Raw genomic sequence first — 17,793 nt, 5'->3', positions numbered from 1 at the left:
ACATTGTCTTCCTGTGTTACATATCCAAAGATAATATCAGATATATTCTTAAACGGATGTCAACATTTGTAGATGGATATCAACATTTATTTGTCCTTCAACGGATGTCAATATCTGTGTACGTATGTTGACATCCTTTTAACACATATTCACATTCGTTTAAATATTACTGATGGGTGAAAAAGGATGTAGAAGGAGAAGAGAGCAGTGTGTGGTTGTGGAGGGAGTAACCCTCCGGACTTAAAAACTCAACCTGCCCTGCACTTTTTTGTAAGTGTGTGGACTAGCCCATGCTGCCAACAACCAATTCATAAATAAAGTGCAATATACATTAAAAATCAAAAACACTAAACTAATTTTAAATATTTGAAGGTGGTGTCAACTTCGAAGTAGAGGAGTCGTCGCTGATGAGGAAGAAAAATCATCCTTACTCAAAATAATGTCATATGTACGAAAACAATTAGTCAAATGAAAGAAAATCATATACCCAAAAAATTTAATGAATTGTGAATTTATGTTAAAGGAAGCATAAGTTACCTATGGTGATTGTCGAAGTTAATTGAACATTGTTAGAAAGCTTGACTAAGCATACAAAAATAGTAAGCTAAATAATATTCATACAAAAAAAACAATTGGTCAAATGAAATAAAATCATACCTAAAGCATCAATATACAAGTATTTGCATTAAATGAAGCAAAAATTATTTTTTTGAGATCGTTGAAGTTGTTACCAAACTGCATTCAAAAGCCCTATAACAATAAGCGCATAGAAACAGTAAGCGAAATGCACATTTTTGTACTAATCTTTTAAGTGAGATAACACGATTAGATGTTGGATACCATGCTTGGCGGACATCATACATCATTTACACTTCTGATGCCCTAAGTGGTCGATGTTTAATGTGTACTCGGAATAACTTTTCACGTTGCATTTTTACTCAATAAATTAATTCCAACACATTACATCGAATCCTTGGCTGGTCGATGTCTAAAGTGGTATACAAGCAATGAAAGGTCTTTTTTGTTAAGATTTTTAACCATGACACTACAGGTTGATGTCGAATCTAACCTGGCCGACGTCTAAACTCCTTTAAACATGAGGTTCTTGAAACTTCGATGTCATATACTTTAGTACTGTATGACCCGAGCTAATACAAGCTCGGACCATGCAAAATGTCATATGCTTTAGTTCTACATGGCCCGAGCTAACACAAGCTCAACAACTTGACATCTCAAGCTCGACAGCTCGTTAGCCAAACTCAACAGAGGTCGAAATTATATTGGATGTTGATGTTGGTGGGCTATAAAAGCCGACTTCGAACCGGGCTATGACATCGAGTGGGTTGGGTGGTCGATGTCTATTTCTTCAGTCTTTTACAAAGGTTGAACTTAACAGACAATCAACCTCATATTAGATGAAGATGGGCTACAAAAATCGATTTGGATCCGAACTATAATGTTGGCCAAACTAGGTGATCAACGTCTATTTCATCAGTTTTTACAAAGCTCGAGCTTGGCGTGAGATTGACCTCATATTGGTTGATGGTGAGCTATCAAAGCCAACACTGAATAGAACTATGACGTTGGTTGAGTTGAGTGGCCAACATTTATTTTATTAATTTATTTATAATAATATTACCAGTCATTTTTTTATGTTAACCGTTTTACAGTCTAATGTTAAACGGCAGACGTTAAAAGTCTATTTCACATTAGTGCAGTTAACTAGTTTTTTCATTATCTAAAATTAAATTTATTGGTATATTAAAGAAGGTTAGAGAAATAAAAAGTGGATTGATCTGACTAACATTGGAGATGAAAAATGAAAAGAACAATTACATAATTTAAGAATTTTTTAATAAAAGTTAATTAAAAATTCTCAAAATTTACTAGATATTTAAAATTTAATTAAAGCTTGAAAAGGATCCGTTAAAACTAATGAATTTTACATAAAAAGCAGATCTTAGTTGACCTGACAAAGCATTAATAATGGAATAAATGTTGAAAGAGGGGAAGGCTAAAGGAGATTTAGATCCATTCCTCCTGAGCTTGAAGAGTACAAACTAGAATACAACAATCCATTATTACATTAAGACAGATTCACGGTTACAGTCTTTAATGAATTGAATTGAAAGCCGAAAATCAAGCATACATATATATAATTGTTCACAATCTCTATCTTTCCCGGAATTTATTCAGTTCGGGAGATGGAGTTATTCTAGATTTATATAACGAAAACATATGGCCAATAATAATAAGACTTAGAACATCAGTGGAGGGAGGAAAGAAAAGCATTCGAACATAAATAGTTTCACCCACTCAATCACAACCTTAGCATCCCTTGTTGTAGTAATTACAATTTATCCTAGGACCGTCAATTTTTGCCAGACATGATGTGTACCTATCACCAGACGGACACTTGTAGAAGGGGTTATTAGGATCTGCTGTACCCGCCGTCTTCTGGCCATTGGCTCCATCAAGTATTCTGCGAAAGTGGGAGCTGGAGACGGTGGGAAGCTGTGAGTCCAAGTGGTGGAGGCGGAGGCAGTTCTCTACAGAGCCATTGCACACAGAAGTGGAGTCATTGGACTCCGACAATGACACAGCTGCAATGATCAGATAAACCTGAAGACAAATCATAACCCACATCAGCAAACGGGTTGATGCTTGCTTCTTCATATCTGCTTCTCACTCCTACACAATCTTATCTCACAAAAATCTACACTAAATGCAGACTCCTCTCCCGTTCCATTCTCTACTAGCAACGTCGGCAGCGGCTATTTATTATTTTATCACTACCAAAAACCAACCCTATGTTCAGTTTTTAAGTAGAGTTGTGAATTTTACCATGCTTTATGTGTCGGTGGTAGTACATTTTTTAAAAAAGTTCTTTTTTACGAGTTTTATAATTTATATACTTATTATTTAACATTTATTACTTTTTAAAATCATTTCTACTAAACATAAAACAACATCCCCTCCAACATTGAAAGTATACTAATTACTTTTCCGGCAAAAATTCTAATCGTTTAGTTAATGCCCAAATATATTGCTTAAATAGTAATATAATAAAAATATGATAACCTCGTGTATTCTTGGACCACGTTATTCTATCCTATTAGCATACTTATTATAAAAACAAATAAAGCTTATTTGATCATAAAGACACTAACATGTGAACTGAGTTCTGTGCACATGTGAATCTAAATAGTTTTGTCTTCACCTCTACGACTTCTTTTGGTTGGTTAATATATTCCTTTTATTTTTTCTTTGTCTTGTATCGTAGATGTATGCATTAATGGATGACAACGTAAGTTATATCCCAGCGCGTCTATAATGGAGTTTATCATATTTACCTTTTTAACATATTAATTTGTGTTGGTATCAATTGGAAGGGTAAAAATATATGTCGATAAAATTAAAATTAAAATTTAATTTATATTTTATTAAGTTAAATTTAATTAAAATTAAAATTTAATAAATATTATTTTTTTAATTTTAGTTTAAAAATTGATAAAATGTTTATTTTAATTATATGTAGATATCCAGTATATTTGTGGATATTTTTTAAATAGATATTTAATTAGTTATTATTTTCGAGTCGAATAGTAAATAAATAATACTTATGTTTGATCTGATTCATTGTCATCTTATTCTTAATTCGTTAAATTGATAAATAAAATCATAGTGCAATGGATTAACTCAATTTTTAAAATTAAAAGTTAAAATAACAATAATTTTAAAAATTAATTTTTTAATATTATGCTTTTTAACAATATAAATATGTTATAATATTATAATTTAAATTATTAATATTGAAAAATTAAATTTTAATTTTTAGTTATAAAAATAATCTAATATATAAATCTACTAATTATTTTAATTTATTTAATTAAAAATATTTACTAATTAATTAAAAACTTCAAAAATATTTATTTGATTAAATATATTTCTAATATATATATATATATATATATATATATATATATATATATATATATATATATATATATATAATGAGTTTAGGGGTTCTATTTAGGGTTAGGATTGATTTATGGTTGAGATTGGATCATGAGTTGAAGATGGAATGCAAAAGAGTGTGTGTGGATAATAAGCATGGGGTATGAGAGATTCGTTTACTTATTGTACCTAGTAAATCTTGGTTTTATTTACAAATATGTGCTTTCTTTGACATTGGTTGTTAAAAAGAGAGTGATAACTTTGACATTGATTGTTGAAAAGGGAGAAATATTCCCTTTGACATTGGTTGTTGAAAACCACTTTGACATTGATTGTTGAAAAGGGAGAAATATTCCCTTTGACATTGGTTGTTGAAAAGGGGACGACTCTCTTTAACATTGGTTGTTGAAAAGAGAGTGACATTCTCTTTGAAAAATAGTTGTAGAAAAGAAAATGATATTCGAGTGGTGAATTTTCTTTGGTGAAAGGGATAAATGTTCTGCCTTGTGTGATATGAGAACAGGTTCGAAGCCAAAGGAAGGATGACTTAAGTGTATCTGTATGGGAATCTACAAATTGGTCTGTAGGAGCGACTACAGTCGATGAGTTATGGTACAAGAGTGTGACTAAGATGAGTTCATGGTTTGGTGATGCTCATGGTGTGATTCATGATTGAGATAATAATGATGGTGGTGTATCATGATGATCATGGTATTTGACATACTCCAAGTTATGTTAGTGGTGTTACCATAATGGTTATAGTAGTAGTTAACATAGGTGTTATTGAGTGGATGTACCAAAGATCTATGTGTGAGATGTTAGTAATGACATCAAGGATTAGGGATCTAGGATTAAGGATGGAAGTTTGAAGACGGGGATAGAGGATCGAGTAATTCATTATGATTGAATTGTTTATGTTAGAAGATTAGGAATCCTATTGTTATTACTTCTATGTTTGTAGTGTTTTTTTATGGTTGATATAATCAGAAGGTATGTATCTTGTTGTGTGTTTGATTATGGTTAATATAATCAAAAGATATGTATCTTGTTGTTGTGATTGTTTTATCGGCAGTTTACCCTATACATGTTTGTGTTTGTGTGTTTGTGAATGATATTATTGGCGATAATCATATAGTGTTATACGTGAGGAGATGATATTGTAGATGTTCTAGAGACATGATAGATTTGTGAGATGACGAGGAAAATATTTGAATTTCTTTAGAAAGTTCTTTTGGTATAGACTTTTGAAACAAAGTAATTGAAGTTGTTTTATTTCCTTCATTATTTCTATTGAACAAATGTTTCTGGAACTATTATGTTAGTTAAAGGTTAAGGTTTTAAATAAGTTTTTGCGTTATGATAAAGTTTGGAATTTTATTGGTTTATGAATAACTCGTGACACCAGAAAATATATATATATATATATATATATATATATATATATATATATATATATATATATATATATATATATATATATAAACACATTTTGAAAAAACAAAATGGTGTAACACCATCCCTTTGACTGGACAACTTTTTAAATAGTCTTCCCGTTTTCATAGTTTCAAGCATCAAAGAAGGAATATAAATTTTCTAATTGTGACTCTACTCAAACATGTGTAAAGGCATACAACGCTGATTTTATGCAATCGATATGAAGATCACAATATTAATGTTAACGTGAAGCCTAAATGCAATGGTCATATCAAAATGCCTACATAAGAATACTTAAGTCTCGAGAAATTAAAGAGATATGTTAAGTGTTCTTAGTTTTGGTGGAGAAAGCTAAACCTTTGTATTCTTCAATGTATGAAATTACCAATGAGCATTACATGGTTCTCTCTTTGAAAATTTATTTACCATTTTGTTTTGTGATCTTAATATCAGGAAGAGATTGAAACAAGATAATTAAGAGTAGCTTATGTCACTTGTAAAAATTAAAGAAGTTAATGGAATATTTTTAAGAATTTGTCTTAAGAGGAAACATGACAGAATTCAAAATAGAATGTTTTGTTATAAAGACTTTTTTTTATCCATTTCTTCAATGCATGTAACAATATTAAATTTTCAAGATAGATATGATAACTTTTGATGCAGCGATAAATAATATAAAAAGAAAAGGACCAAAATATCGATTTTTTTCAATAATTATTATATATCACCTATAAAGTGTGACATATTATATCTTTTGTGATAATAATAGTTATAGAAAGTGTTATGTCAAATAATTATTGTTTTGATTTTAGTTTTTTCAATGCATTGTTAGAAAATAATGCACATTTTCTATATTTAATATATATTTATTTTCTTTTAACTTTGAAATCATCATTCCTTACACAAACAAATTAAATTAAATACATTTTCCTTCTGACACCAAAACTTGTGTAATGTCAAGGTAAATAGTAAAAAAATATTAAAACAAATTATTTTAACGAATAAAATATAAAATTGCAATATTTAAACGAAGAACACGAAAAATTAAAAACTTAATAGAATTAGATAACATGTTTTTTTTAATATGACACAAAATAAGATAAAAAAGGATATTTAAACCAAAACTTTGCTCTAAATATGAGATGATACGATCATGTCTAAGATAGAGTACAATATTTTCTACATTTCAATTCTCAAGAGACATAATAAAATAAATTGAAAAAGAATGTAAAATAAGACAAAGATGATAATGTTATAATATAGCATATTGATAAGTCCCAGTAAATATTCATCACAAAGATGTTAATCATTGATAAAAATTAGAGTTTTAATCTAAGAACCAAGAGAATCATCTCTTAAAAATGTAAATTAATATAATATGACTAAAAAATGTTTACATTAACTTTTGATATCTTTATATATAGACACATAAATTTAAGAAAACATAAAAACCTTGAAATAAAGCCTAAAACCCAAAACATATAAAAATAAAAAAAAAACAAAAATTACAGAGGTAGACTTTGGCTTAGCGAGGTCCACTCACAACGAATTTAAATTCTAAAAAATTAAAATAAAATTACAATTTATTTAATTTAATAAATTATTCTGAAACTGTGTTCATGATGTTCATGTTCTTTAAGTTTCTTATTTTATGAAACATTATAAGATTGAAGAAGATATGTTTTGATCTTTGACCTTCTTATAGATCTTTTAAACTGTGAATGCTCTTTCTCAAGAGTTTCTCATATATCTTCACCAAATTGAACCAACTTCATACCAAATAACAAAAACAAAGTTAAATCCAAATAAAATTGATGTTGCATAACATATCAACAATTTGGGATACATTTCATTTACGAGTTCATTAAAAAAAAACCTCTACAACTCTCGGGTAATTTTTCTAGTGACACAGAATAAGAAAGTGAGGCTCAATTTTAACACCCTATGAAATCTATGAAATCAGATTTCGCAACCAAATGCTCATGGCTATCACTGTACAAATTTAACACTTTGTTACGAAGAACAAAGGTTCAACTTTTCTAATACATTCCCAACTACAGAACTTACCTCAAACTCAACGCACCACAAACTCTCGAACAAGAATCCTCACGTCACGAAAGTGACCTCCCAACGCATGACGAACACTCCACAGAAATCGCTCAAATGCAACACAGCACAAACTGGTAGTTGGTTGGAGTGAAAGAGCATAACACCAATTTCGTTCAAAGTGAATTAAGGAAAGAAATTCTCAATTTTTTTCCTGACTTTATGAAAGAACTTGTCGACGAATTGGATTTATAGGTAAATTTAATCAATCAATAAATTTGTCAGTAAATTAAACAAAAACATCCATTTGATGAATTTATCAGTAATTAAAATTTATTGACAAAAAGATCCATCAATAGATATCAGTCGACATTTTTCATTTTTTATGAAATGTATAACTTATTTTTAACAATATCAAAAGCCTTTACAATATTAAACAAACTCCTATCACTCTATAAACAAATATAAATTAAATTATATTAATCGTTAAATTTATTAATATCAAATTATATAGTACAAAATTCATGTATTGTGTTAGGTTAATGATTAATTCTTGTATAATAAGCCCAGGAAAACCAAAAAAATTACCAAAAATATCTATCAGCTACAAATATTTCTTATAAGTTGATGTAATATTGGTAATAACTAAACTTTAAATTAATTAATAACAATTCTAAATTGTATACTTACGCCAAATTGTATATTTTGCTAATGAGACGCTTTTGGAAGATCCTGCTCATAGTTCTTTTCTTGAAGAAATTCATTAGTACTCGTATTTTCTCCATCGTAATTTGGTAAGTTTAAAAGTGGGTGATTTAAAAATAATTTGCTTGTGGATAAAAAACAAAAATCTTGGATGGGTTGAAAAGAATAGGTTATTTATTTTTCTTAAGAGTCTATAGCAGTCTTATTCAAATTCTACAAAATTGATATTAATATAACAACAATGTGTGTGTCTGGATATTTTGTAATGCATCTAAACTCTAAATTTTAAATCCTAAATTCTTAAATCTATTACCTAACTCATCTATTAGCTAACTCATGGTCCTTTGGTCTAAGCAAGCAACAAGAAAGTGTTACACGACCCGATTTTTCACTTTAATATAAATTAAGTCTAGACATATACTCTTGTCACTGTTATTCTACTTTTTCTGTACCAAAGATTTTAAACATTTAATTAAATATATTATTTTGAGACATACTATTTTATAGCTTGCAATGAAGTTTCAACTAGATAATGAATTAGAAAAAACATATAAAAAAGTAAGTTAGAAAATGCATGTGCATGTAACGGCAATTATTAAGAAAAGAAAAGCTTTTTGTTTATATACATATTTTCTAATTTAATGACTTTTAAATTAAACTTGAAGTTTGTCTAGTATAAGGAATGACTTAGAAATTATAAATTATCACAGGTATTTTGTAATTTTAATTTTCAACAAGTTGTTTGTTGTACTTTTATGCAAGTGTAGCTCTTTTCCTTCTTTGTGGTCCAACACGTATGTCACTTTCATGGACATCATTTTCTGCTCTCTTCTACTGCGAGATTTTTGAAGTGTAAAAGTTGCGCACTAGACTTTGATTTCTCGACTTTTTTTCCTTTTATTGGCTTGACTTCTCCACTTTTTCTTATTTTTCTACAAAAGCCTTGCTCCAATCATTCGTCCACTTATTCTGTTTTTCTCCAACATTAATAATTTTTAAAATATTACTCATTAGTTTTTTCAAAAACTTAGTCATAATCTTGCGGTACATATCTCTAAATTGACGTGTTATCTATAAATTCAAATGGAACCATATACAAATAACTGTATTAAGATATAACAACAACATCCATGCAGATAGAACAACTACTTATTGTGCATTTCGTAGTTGATTTTGTAGGTACCAAAGTTACTGTGCCTATCATTATATAGAACATTTTTTTTATTAGCACAGAACAAAAATATTGATTTGTAAGTAATATATAAAAGTACACAGAGATAATAGAATAGAAAGAAAACTTATATTAGGTAAACTCACACATAAATGAATGAGAACTGAAGTTTCACTTTAATTAAAAATAAATAAAACAGATAATATGTAAATAAAAATAATGTATAATTTTATTATTTTAAAATTTTGAGTCCTATTCTCTAATTTAAATTTATTTATAATTCATTAGTGTTCAATTATATTGATTAGATATCACTGTGAATGCAAACCTCGATAGATCAATTTTATAAGATTGAATTAGATTTAAAGTCTATATTTTAGTTATATGTTAAAGTTATTATTAAGAATCTATCATAAATTTTTTTTATTATTTATTAGATCTATTATTATACTGTTGTAGATCTTATTAATAATGTTTAATTCATGCAAAAATATCGACGTAGATAATATATTGGAAGTTTTACGTAGACTAAATAAAATCAATTTATAACCGTATATAAATATAATCATGCAAACTAATTTTTTAAAATCGAGTTCTTAACCATTAATATTAACATTTCCTTCAAAAAAGGTTAATAATAAATAAAAAATAGTATAATAACCTATGAACACACAAAATACAAGAAACCTGTGAGGAGATGTTGGTAACCAGCGACGCAGGGTGATTATTTCGGGATGCATGCAGTAGCACTGACCAAATCAAATTAAACTATACTAAATAAATTATAGCTAACTATATTCTACTAAATTAAAAAAACTGAACTACTTAAAATAATAATTGAACTATACTATTTTATAATTTAATTTTTAAAAACTAAACTTATATGAATTAATTAATAACTTTACCAAATTTGGTATTCAACCATTAAGCAGTTACAAAAATGAACTCTTTCATATAAATTTTTTTATATAGATTAAAATCTATGTTTCTAAAAATATATTTCTGTTTTAGCGTGATTTGAAATATTTTTGTTTTGACACTTATCCTAGTTTAATATAAAGGCTATAAATATCCTAAAATTATTTTTACTTATTTATTTTAAAGAGAAAAAGGTCACCATAAAGTTTTATATACACTTTTATATATATATATATATATATATATATATATATATATATATATATATATATATATATATATATATATATATATATATATATATATATATATATATAATAGTATTATATTTTATAACTGTTTTCTTATACACACATTTTTATCTTTTTATTTTTACAAATATAATTAATTTTATTAATTTACAAAACAATCACCGGTTGTATTATAATTACAATTTAATAAAATTTAGTTATTTTAAAATGTATAATCAATTTTAGTATAAATTTAATAATATTAGTTTATTTTAATAACTATTATAATAATAGTTAACTTTTTAAAGAGCTTTAAGAAAATATTAATTTATTTATCTATTATGTTATATATATATATATATATATATATATATATATATATATATATATATATATATATATATATATATATATATATATATATCGTACATAGTGGAGACCGAATGGTTAACATTCAGCACCGTTCGGTCCATCTACTTAGGATCGTTCGGTCTATCTACTGTAGCAGCACTCCTCAATAAGGTCAAACGTGGACAACGCTCGTCAACCAGGTCAAACCAGGTTAAAAGATGTTAGGCCACAATTGAACCAACATTTAAGTTATTGGACTAATAATCCAGCAGAGGATAAAATAATCAAAGATATTTGATTAAAGATATTTATAAATTTGTTTATGAGCAACCGCCTAGATTTTAAGGTAAGTCTGTTTATATTTGATTAGGCTTGTAATAACCTATAAATACAGGGCCAAGACTAAAAGTCAAGTACGTTTCATTCACGTTCAACTCACACTCTATGAGATCCAAATACTCAACAGTGATAACAATTAACTGAATATTCTATTGTGAGCAGAAGCTCTTCCAACACACGCCTTACTTGAGCATCAGAGTGCCTTTTGCAGGTACCTCCCTCCTCTGCTGGTGAAGGAGAGCGAACGGTGCGAACCGAAGGAGCACGAGCGACCCATCGAAGGACGAGCGTGTGGTCTATATTGCAAGAGAGCGAGCGACAAAGTCATCCAGAAGCGGCAAAGTCACGTCAGAAAGGTACGTCTCTCGGTCCCACAAAATGCATACCGAAACAATATATATATATATATATATATATATATATATATATATATATATATATATATATATATATATAATCTAAAAGATAAATTGAACATGAATCTTTATGTTTTTACTTTCTTATGTTTGTATTCTTGAAAATCTTTGTGACCGTGGTGAATTGGTAATTGAAAAAACAATGTGATGGGAAAAGCTTTACCGTAAAGTACGATGGAAGAGAAATATAAAAGATACAGTTTATGCAGTTAACTGCACTGTAGATGTAAAGGTTCTGTTTTTTAAACTGAACCATAAAATGGTATAATTTAGTTTTTAGTAAAAATAGTTTAGCTTTTATAGTTTAATATAGTATAGATAATCTATAGTTTATTATAATTAGGTTAATTATGCTCAGTCCTAGTAGAGCCAACCCTCACAATCTTAATCTGATGAACACTCATCAAGAAGCTACAATGTTTAAAGATTAGTTTGAAACCAACAAAAGAAGAAAACAAGAAACCATGTACAATGTAATAAATTGATCAAGTAGTAGAATCGGAATACAAACCTTGCATGTTCCATTAGAAGAGGCAACAACAATATTGTAAAGAAGTGGAAGAATAGCCACAAACAAACACAAAAGAGAACTCATTAGGACAATGATCCAAGAAAAGAAAAACCACACATAATACAATCACGATATGAATAATGGGTTTTATTCTGTCTCGGCTGAGAAAACTAAGGAAATGATAGCACCCAACCATTTTGGTCCCTAATATTATATATATATATATATATATATATATATATATATATATATATATATATATATATATATATATATATATATATATATATATATATATATATATATATATATATATATATATATATAATTCAAGCTGTTTAGTTTTGACTTTGTTAGTTAATTTAGTTGTAACTTTTTTTTTTCTGTTCATTCACTCTATATATAAGCTCTATCCTTCTGATGCAAATACAACACTCACAGTTTTACTTTCAAACTCTTCTGTGCATTCTCTGCACTTCTCTTTTATTTTTCTATCAGTGGTATCAAGAGCCTTGGTCGAGAAAGCACTTAAGGACTGTCGTGTATCTGGGTACAGTGCGGCTGGCCAAGTACGGTTGGAACGTCCATAGAAAACTGTCAAGGTTTTGGTTCTTGAAGCAAGAAGCGGGTACATCATGACTGATATCTCCACGACAAATTTGCCTGTTCTCACAGACAAGAACTAGAGCAGGTGGAGTATGCAGATGAAGGTCTTGTTTCGATTCCAAGACGTCAGCGATGTAATCGAAGGGATGGGATCCGTGTCTGATTCTAGTGGTTTAGAGGATCAGAAGGAGGCGTTTAGGAAGAAAGATAATAAAGCTCTATTCATCATCCATCAATGCGTGGATAATATGCATTTTGAGAATATACAGAACGCGATCACGACGAGAGAAGCGTGGAGTATCTTGGTTCATTGTCATGCCGGTGGGGAGAAAATTAAGAAAGGAAAGCTTCAGATGTTGAGGAAACAATACAAACTTCTACAAATGAAGGACAACGACAAGGTCAGTGATTACTTCAACAAAATCTTGGTGCTTACATATCAAATGAATGAATGTGGAGAAACGGTTAACGATTGTTGGGTGTTCGGCAAGCGCATGTTGATGGATTGACAAGTGTACAAAATCACACAAGTAATATAAAATGGTAAGACCAAGTATCATATCCCTTAAGACTCTCGGCACGAGACAATTGTATGATAACTCGATTAATTAAGACTTAAAAAAAATGAGATCATTGATTTGGGATGCAAAAACAGAAAATTAAATATGAATGCAATTGATCAATAGTAGAGAACAAAACAGTGAATGAAGGTTGTTTATAAAATGAGATGATTATGTTGTTAGGGTTTGATTTCACCAAGTTTACTCTCATGAATATAAGAATTATTCTTTTTATATTAATGTTAACGTCACTCACTAAATTACTTAGAACCCGATCCCTCGGTGCAATAAGTCTGCCTTAATTCCTAGTTCGTGCAATTCCTAGCGTTCTTAGAAAATTAAGTCTGAAGATCAAGAGCTTAAGACGACCAACTACTCATACCCTTATCCCTGAGAAATATTACCCTTGGGTAAATTAAAAAAGAACCTGAATTGTAAGGAACCTCCCGACACTCATGCAATTCATAAATCGTGCTACTAAATGAGCTAAATAGAGCAAGCATTGAAACAGATGAATTCCCTAACAATTAATGAAAAAGCATATAGATTAAGAATCAATTCAAATACATGAGAGTTTACAAGGTTACATCATTACCCAACAACAAATAGAGTTTAGTTCCCCCATAGACATGGAGAAACTAGATGAATAATGGAAAAGCATGAGATAGTGAAACCCTAAAAGTAGAAGAGGAAGCTCCCGCCTGCAGATCCGTCTTAAGAGAGTACAAGAGTATGTTGTTGTGTTGCTGCAGCCAAAGATACCAAACCTAGAGCGCCTGGGTCCTTTAAATAGAGTCGAAAAAGAGTATAAACAAGGCTCGGTCCAAAAGAGTCGAAACAGAGAAAAAACTAGGCCGGATCTGCGACGTACAACGCTCAGGCGCCCCATTTAGGGCGCCCGGGCGGTGGATGGTCCTTATGTAGGGCTTGAGCCTTCAATTGGTCGCCTAGGCTTTGGGGTCCGCCGCGAGGCGGCTTAGGAGGGCCTCGGGCGGTGGACGTCATTTTTTCGAGGCTCAAGCCTCTAGATAGGGCACCCAAGCTTCGTGCGGTTCCTCCTTTTGGTGCTTTTTCAGACCTTTCAGAGCTCTAACTCCTTAGCACTTAATCTCTGCTTTCCGCATTCTCTCATTACCTATCAAAACAGGGGAAATTAGTCATAAAATCATCAAATTCAACCTCAACTCTCTTATTCACACAACTTAATGAAAAAGCATGAGTCCAAGCAAGTTTCTAAGTAAAAAAAGGTGTATTTAGTATCAAAATTACATCACAAATAACGGTATTTTCAACCGTTAACACAACCTCAAACTTAAAACTTTGCTTGTCCTTAAGGAAAACAAAATGTAACTCAGCTTTTCCGAATAATCACTACAATGACTCAACATTTTTCAAAAACTTTTCCTTCCAAGACAAGAAATCACTTTTATCAATTCAGCATAAAGATCTCAGTCAAGATGTGCAGATGCCTTAATTCAATTAAAATCAATGTGATGCTCATACACTTTCAATAGATGCTATCCTTAAGAATGATCTATCAACCAAGCAGAGATGCAATCAGAAATTCAGAGAACTACTCTTCACCAAAGAAAGTGTTTCACTCAAGCACTCAAAAGTGTATCACTCAACTCACAAGTGTATAGTGGGATCTCTCAATCACTTTGCTATCACAATGTCACAAAAATTAATTTGCCTTTCATTTTACCAAAATCAAACATACTCACAAGCAGGTTTTCATCACAAGGGCTTTTCTTGGTTGGCTAAGAAGAAACATGGTTTTTCAGGAATGCAAAAATCCTTGAGTTAAGAGAGATATTTATGAAAATAATAATTACACACAGATTCTCTTTTCAAGAAGATCTTTTTCTTATTCCCAACCTTTTCCCTTGCAGTGAGTTTTTCTTTCTTTTCTTTTCATTTTTCTTTTCTTTTGATTTCTCTTTTTCTTTGTCTTTGTGCTCACTGCTTATTTTTCTAGCAACCCCAAACTTGAACCTTTATCAATACCTCACAAATATTGTCAACTTCACTCAAGGTAAAGAATTTAAAACATGGTTTTCAAAGCATGCATAAGGCTCAAGGTTCAAAGGGTAAAACAAATTATTTTTTTTTCATTGGACAGAAATGATGTGAAGGTTAAGAAAAATAAGGGATAACAGAAGATGACCTTGATCATATAAAACCTGCAAGCAAGTATTTCAATCACAGAAAATTTAGGCAAAATCATTCATGCTTTCAAAGTAATAGCAATTATTCATAACTACTCTAAAGCCCAAAACTCAGACAAGTAAACTCTCAAGTCCCATAATTCAAAAAAACACCATGCTTAGTATCTCAATCAAGTTTTACCTCAAGCACTTGTTTCATACACTATGAGCCATCACCTGTATATCAGCACATCATGCATCATCTCAACATCAATCAATACACTAGAATATCACAAAGCAATACTCATCACAAAACACAACATGGTTGAATCAAAGCAGTGTGGTTCATTCAAGCAAAGTACAATAACAAAACAATTGATTAAAAAGAAAACAAATAACAAAACAAAAGATTAAAAAGAAAGGTTTAGAAAGCTGGGTTGCCTCCCAGTAAGTGCTTCTTTAACGTCACTAGCTTAACACCATCTTCATCATCATAGCATCCATCAGTAGATGTTGTAGAAGCATCCATCAGTAGATGTTATCATTACTTCCATCAGAAGCAACATTTAACCTCAAAAAAACTCAAACACACAAAGAAGAAAATCAAATCAAAACCACAATTAAATCAACTAAAAAGAAAAGTTCAGAAAAATGGGCTATCATTCATCGTAGCAGCATCCATCAGCAGATGCTGTTATCTGAATCCTCTTAGCATCCCTCAGTAGATGTTGTGCAACATCCATCAGTTGATGTTGTCATTCCTGCAAAGACAAATCAAATCCAGACCACACAAATAATCACTTAAAAAAAATCAGAAATTGGGTTGCCTCCCAATAAGCGCTTGTTTAACGTCACGAGCCTGACACTATTAAGCACAATCTGCATCTATGATGTTAGTGTTCCTTTTGCTTTCATCACACCAACTTGTCTACAACATCTTCGTGTTCACCATCTTTGATATTTTTAACCACTTCATGAATAGAGTCTTGATGAACATAGCACTTAAAGGCCGGCGCTCAGTGCCCTTAATGGGGCGCCCAAGCGCACCTTGCGACCTTCTTCCTCCTTCTTCTTTTGATGATCTCGTGCTCCTAGTACAAATTTTCAAATTTTATCCTACAAACACTAAAGAATACTGCACTAGAGCACCCAATTAGCACTAAAAGATAAAAAAAAGATAAAAAGAAAAAGATTAAAAAGATAAAAAATAAAAAGATAAAAAATTAAAAAGATAAAGATAAAAAATAAAAAGATAAATAAAAAAAATAAAAAGATAAAAAAAAATTAAAAAGATAAAAAAAATAAAAAGATAAAAAGGATAAAAAGATGAAAAGATGAAAAGATAAAAAAGATATAAAAAAAGGATAAAAAATAGAAAGATAAAAAGATAAAAAGAAATGGCTTGACCCATTGCAATTGTCCTGTGCCTCAATTGTTCCTTTTTTTGGATATTTTTTTCTTTTTGTTGAATTTTTTTAGGAATTGAATATAACTAGAAACCTATTGCAGTGCCCCAATCCTAGGAATTTTAACCTCCAATTTCTTGAAGATTTCCATGAAGACCTTAAACTGTTTTTCTTTTTTCTTCCTATATGATAATTCTTTGGGTGAGGAAGGGGTTTTTCATATGATTCTTTCTTTTTTCTCTCATCCTCGTTCTCTCCCTTTTTCTTTTCTTCCCTCTCTTTTTCCTTTTTGGAACACTCCTTAGGGTACAAAAGTTTTTTCTCAATTTTTTTCTTTTCTCTCTCAACCTTTTCTTTTTCTTTTCTCTCTTCATCTTTCTCTTTTTCACTCAGACTTTCTTTTTCTTTTCTCTCTATTTTTCTCTCATCCTCTTTCTTTTCTTCCCTCTCTTTTTCTTTTCTCTCACTCTTTTATTTTTCTTTCTTTTCCTCTACATCTTTCTCTTTTTCGCTCAAACTTTCTTCTTCTTTTCTCTCTATTTTTTGCTCATCTAAAACTTTGACACTTTAAGTGATAATAGCTTGACATTCCTCTCTACGGTTAGCCTTCATGTTACTCCCAAGATCATCCAGCTTCTGAATTATGTTATCAAGCTGACTCTCTATCCTTCTGAATGTCGCATGATTGTCATTATGATGAGACTCAGACATCTGTATGAACTGTTGAAGCGTGTCATCCATCTTAGCCCATCTTTCTGATATAGAGGGTTGTTGTTGTCATTGTTGTTGTGGTTCTCTATAAAATTGTCCGGCAGAAAGCCCAAAGTGACTAATCCATGCTTGAGTGAGGTTCCCATCAGTGGTTCAAATTACCTTGGTGGAATTGAGTGTCCATATAGTTAACTTCTTGTCTGAATTGCATCCTGCAAGCACTAGACACAAAATCCTAGAAAACACTGTTAACACAAAAACAAAAATTAAAAATTAAATGACAAA

At 30.2% G+C, this 17,793-nt stretch overlaps 1 protein-coding gene across 1 annotated transcript; it reads right to left on the bottom strand.

The window, feature by feature from the left end:
• Positions 1-2,061: 2,061 nt before the first annotated feature.
• On the bottom strand, positions 2,062-2,796 carry LOC108328990 (uncharacterized). The gene has a single exon (XM_017562938.2). It carries the CDS (start codon positions 2,674-2,676, stop codon positions 2,329-2,331), a length of 348 nt encoding a protein of 115 aa, XP_017418427.1. The 5' UTR covers positions 2,677-2,796; the 3' UTR covers positions 2,062-2,328.
• Positions 2,797-17,793: the final 14,997 nt, after the last annotated feature.

The sequence above is a fragment of the Vigna angularis genome, chromosome 2 (genome assembly GCF_016808095.1).
Source record: "Vigna angularis cultivar LongXiaoDou No.4 chromosome 2, ASM1680809v1, whole genome shotgun sequence".
Classification (NCBI taxonomy): Eukaryota; Viridiplantae; Streptophyta; class Magnoliopsida; order Fabales; family Fabaceae; genus Vigna; species Vigna angularis.
This window is presented reverse-complemented; position numbering and strand designations above follow the sequence as displayed.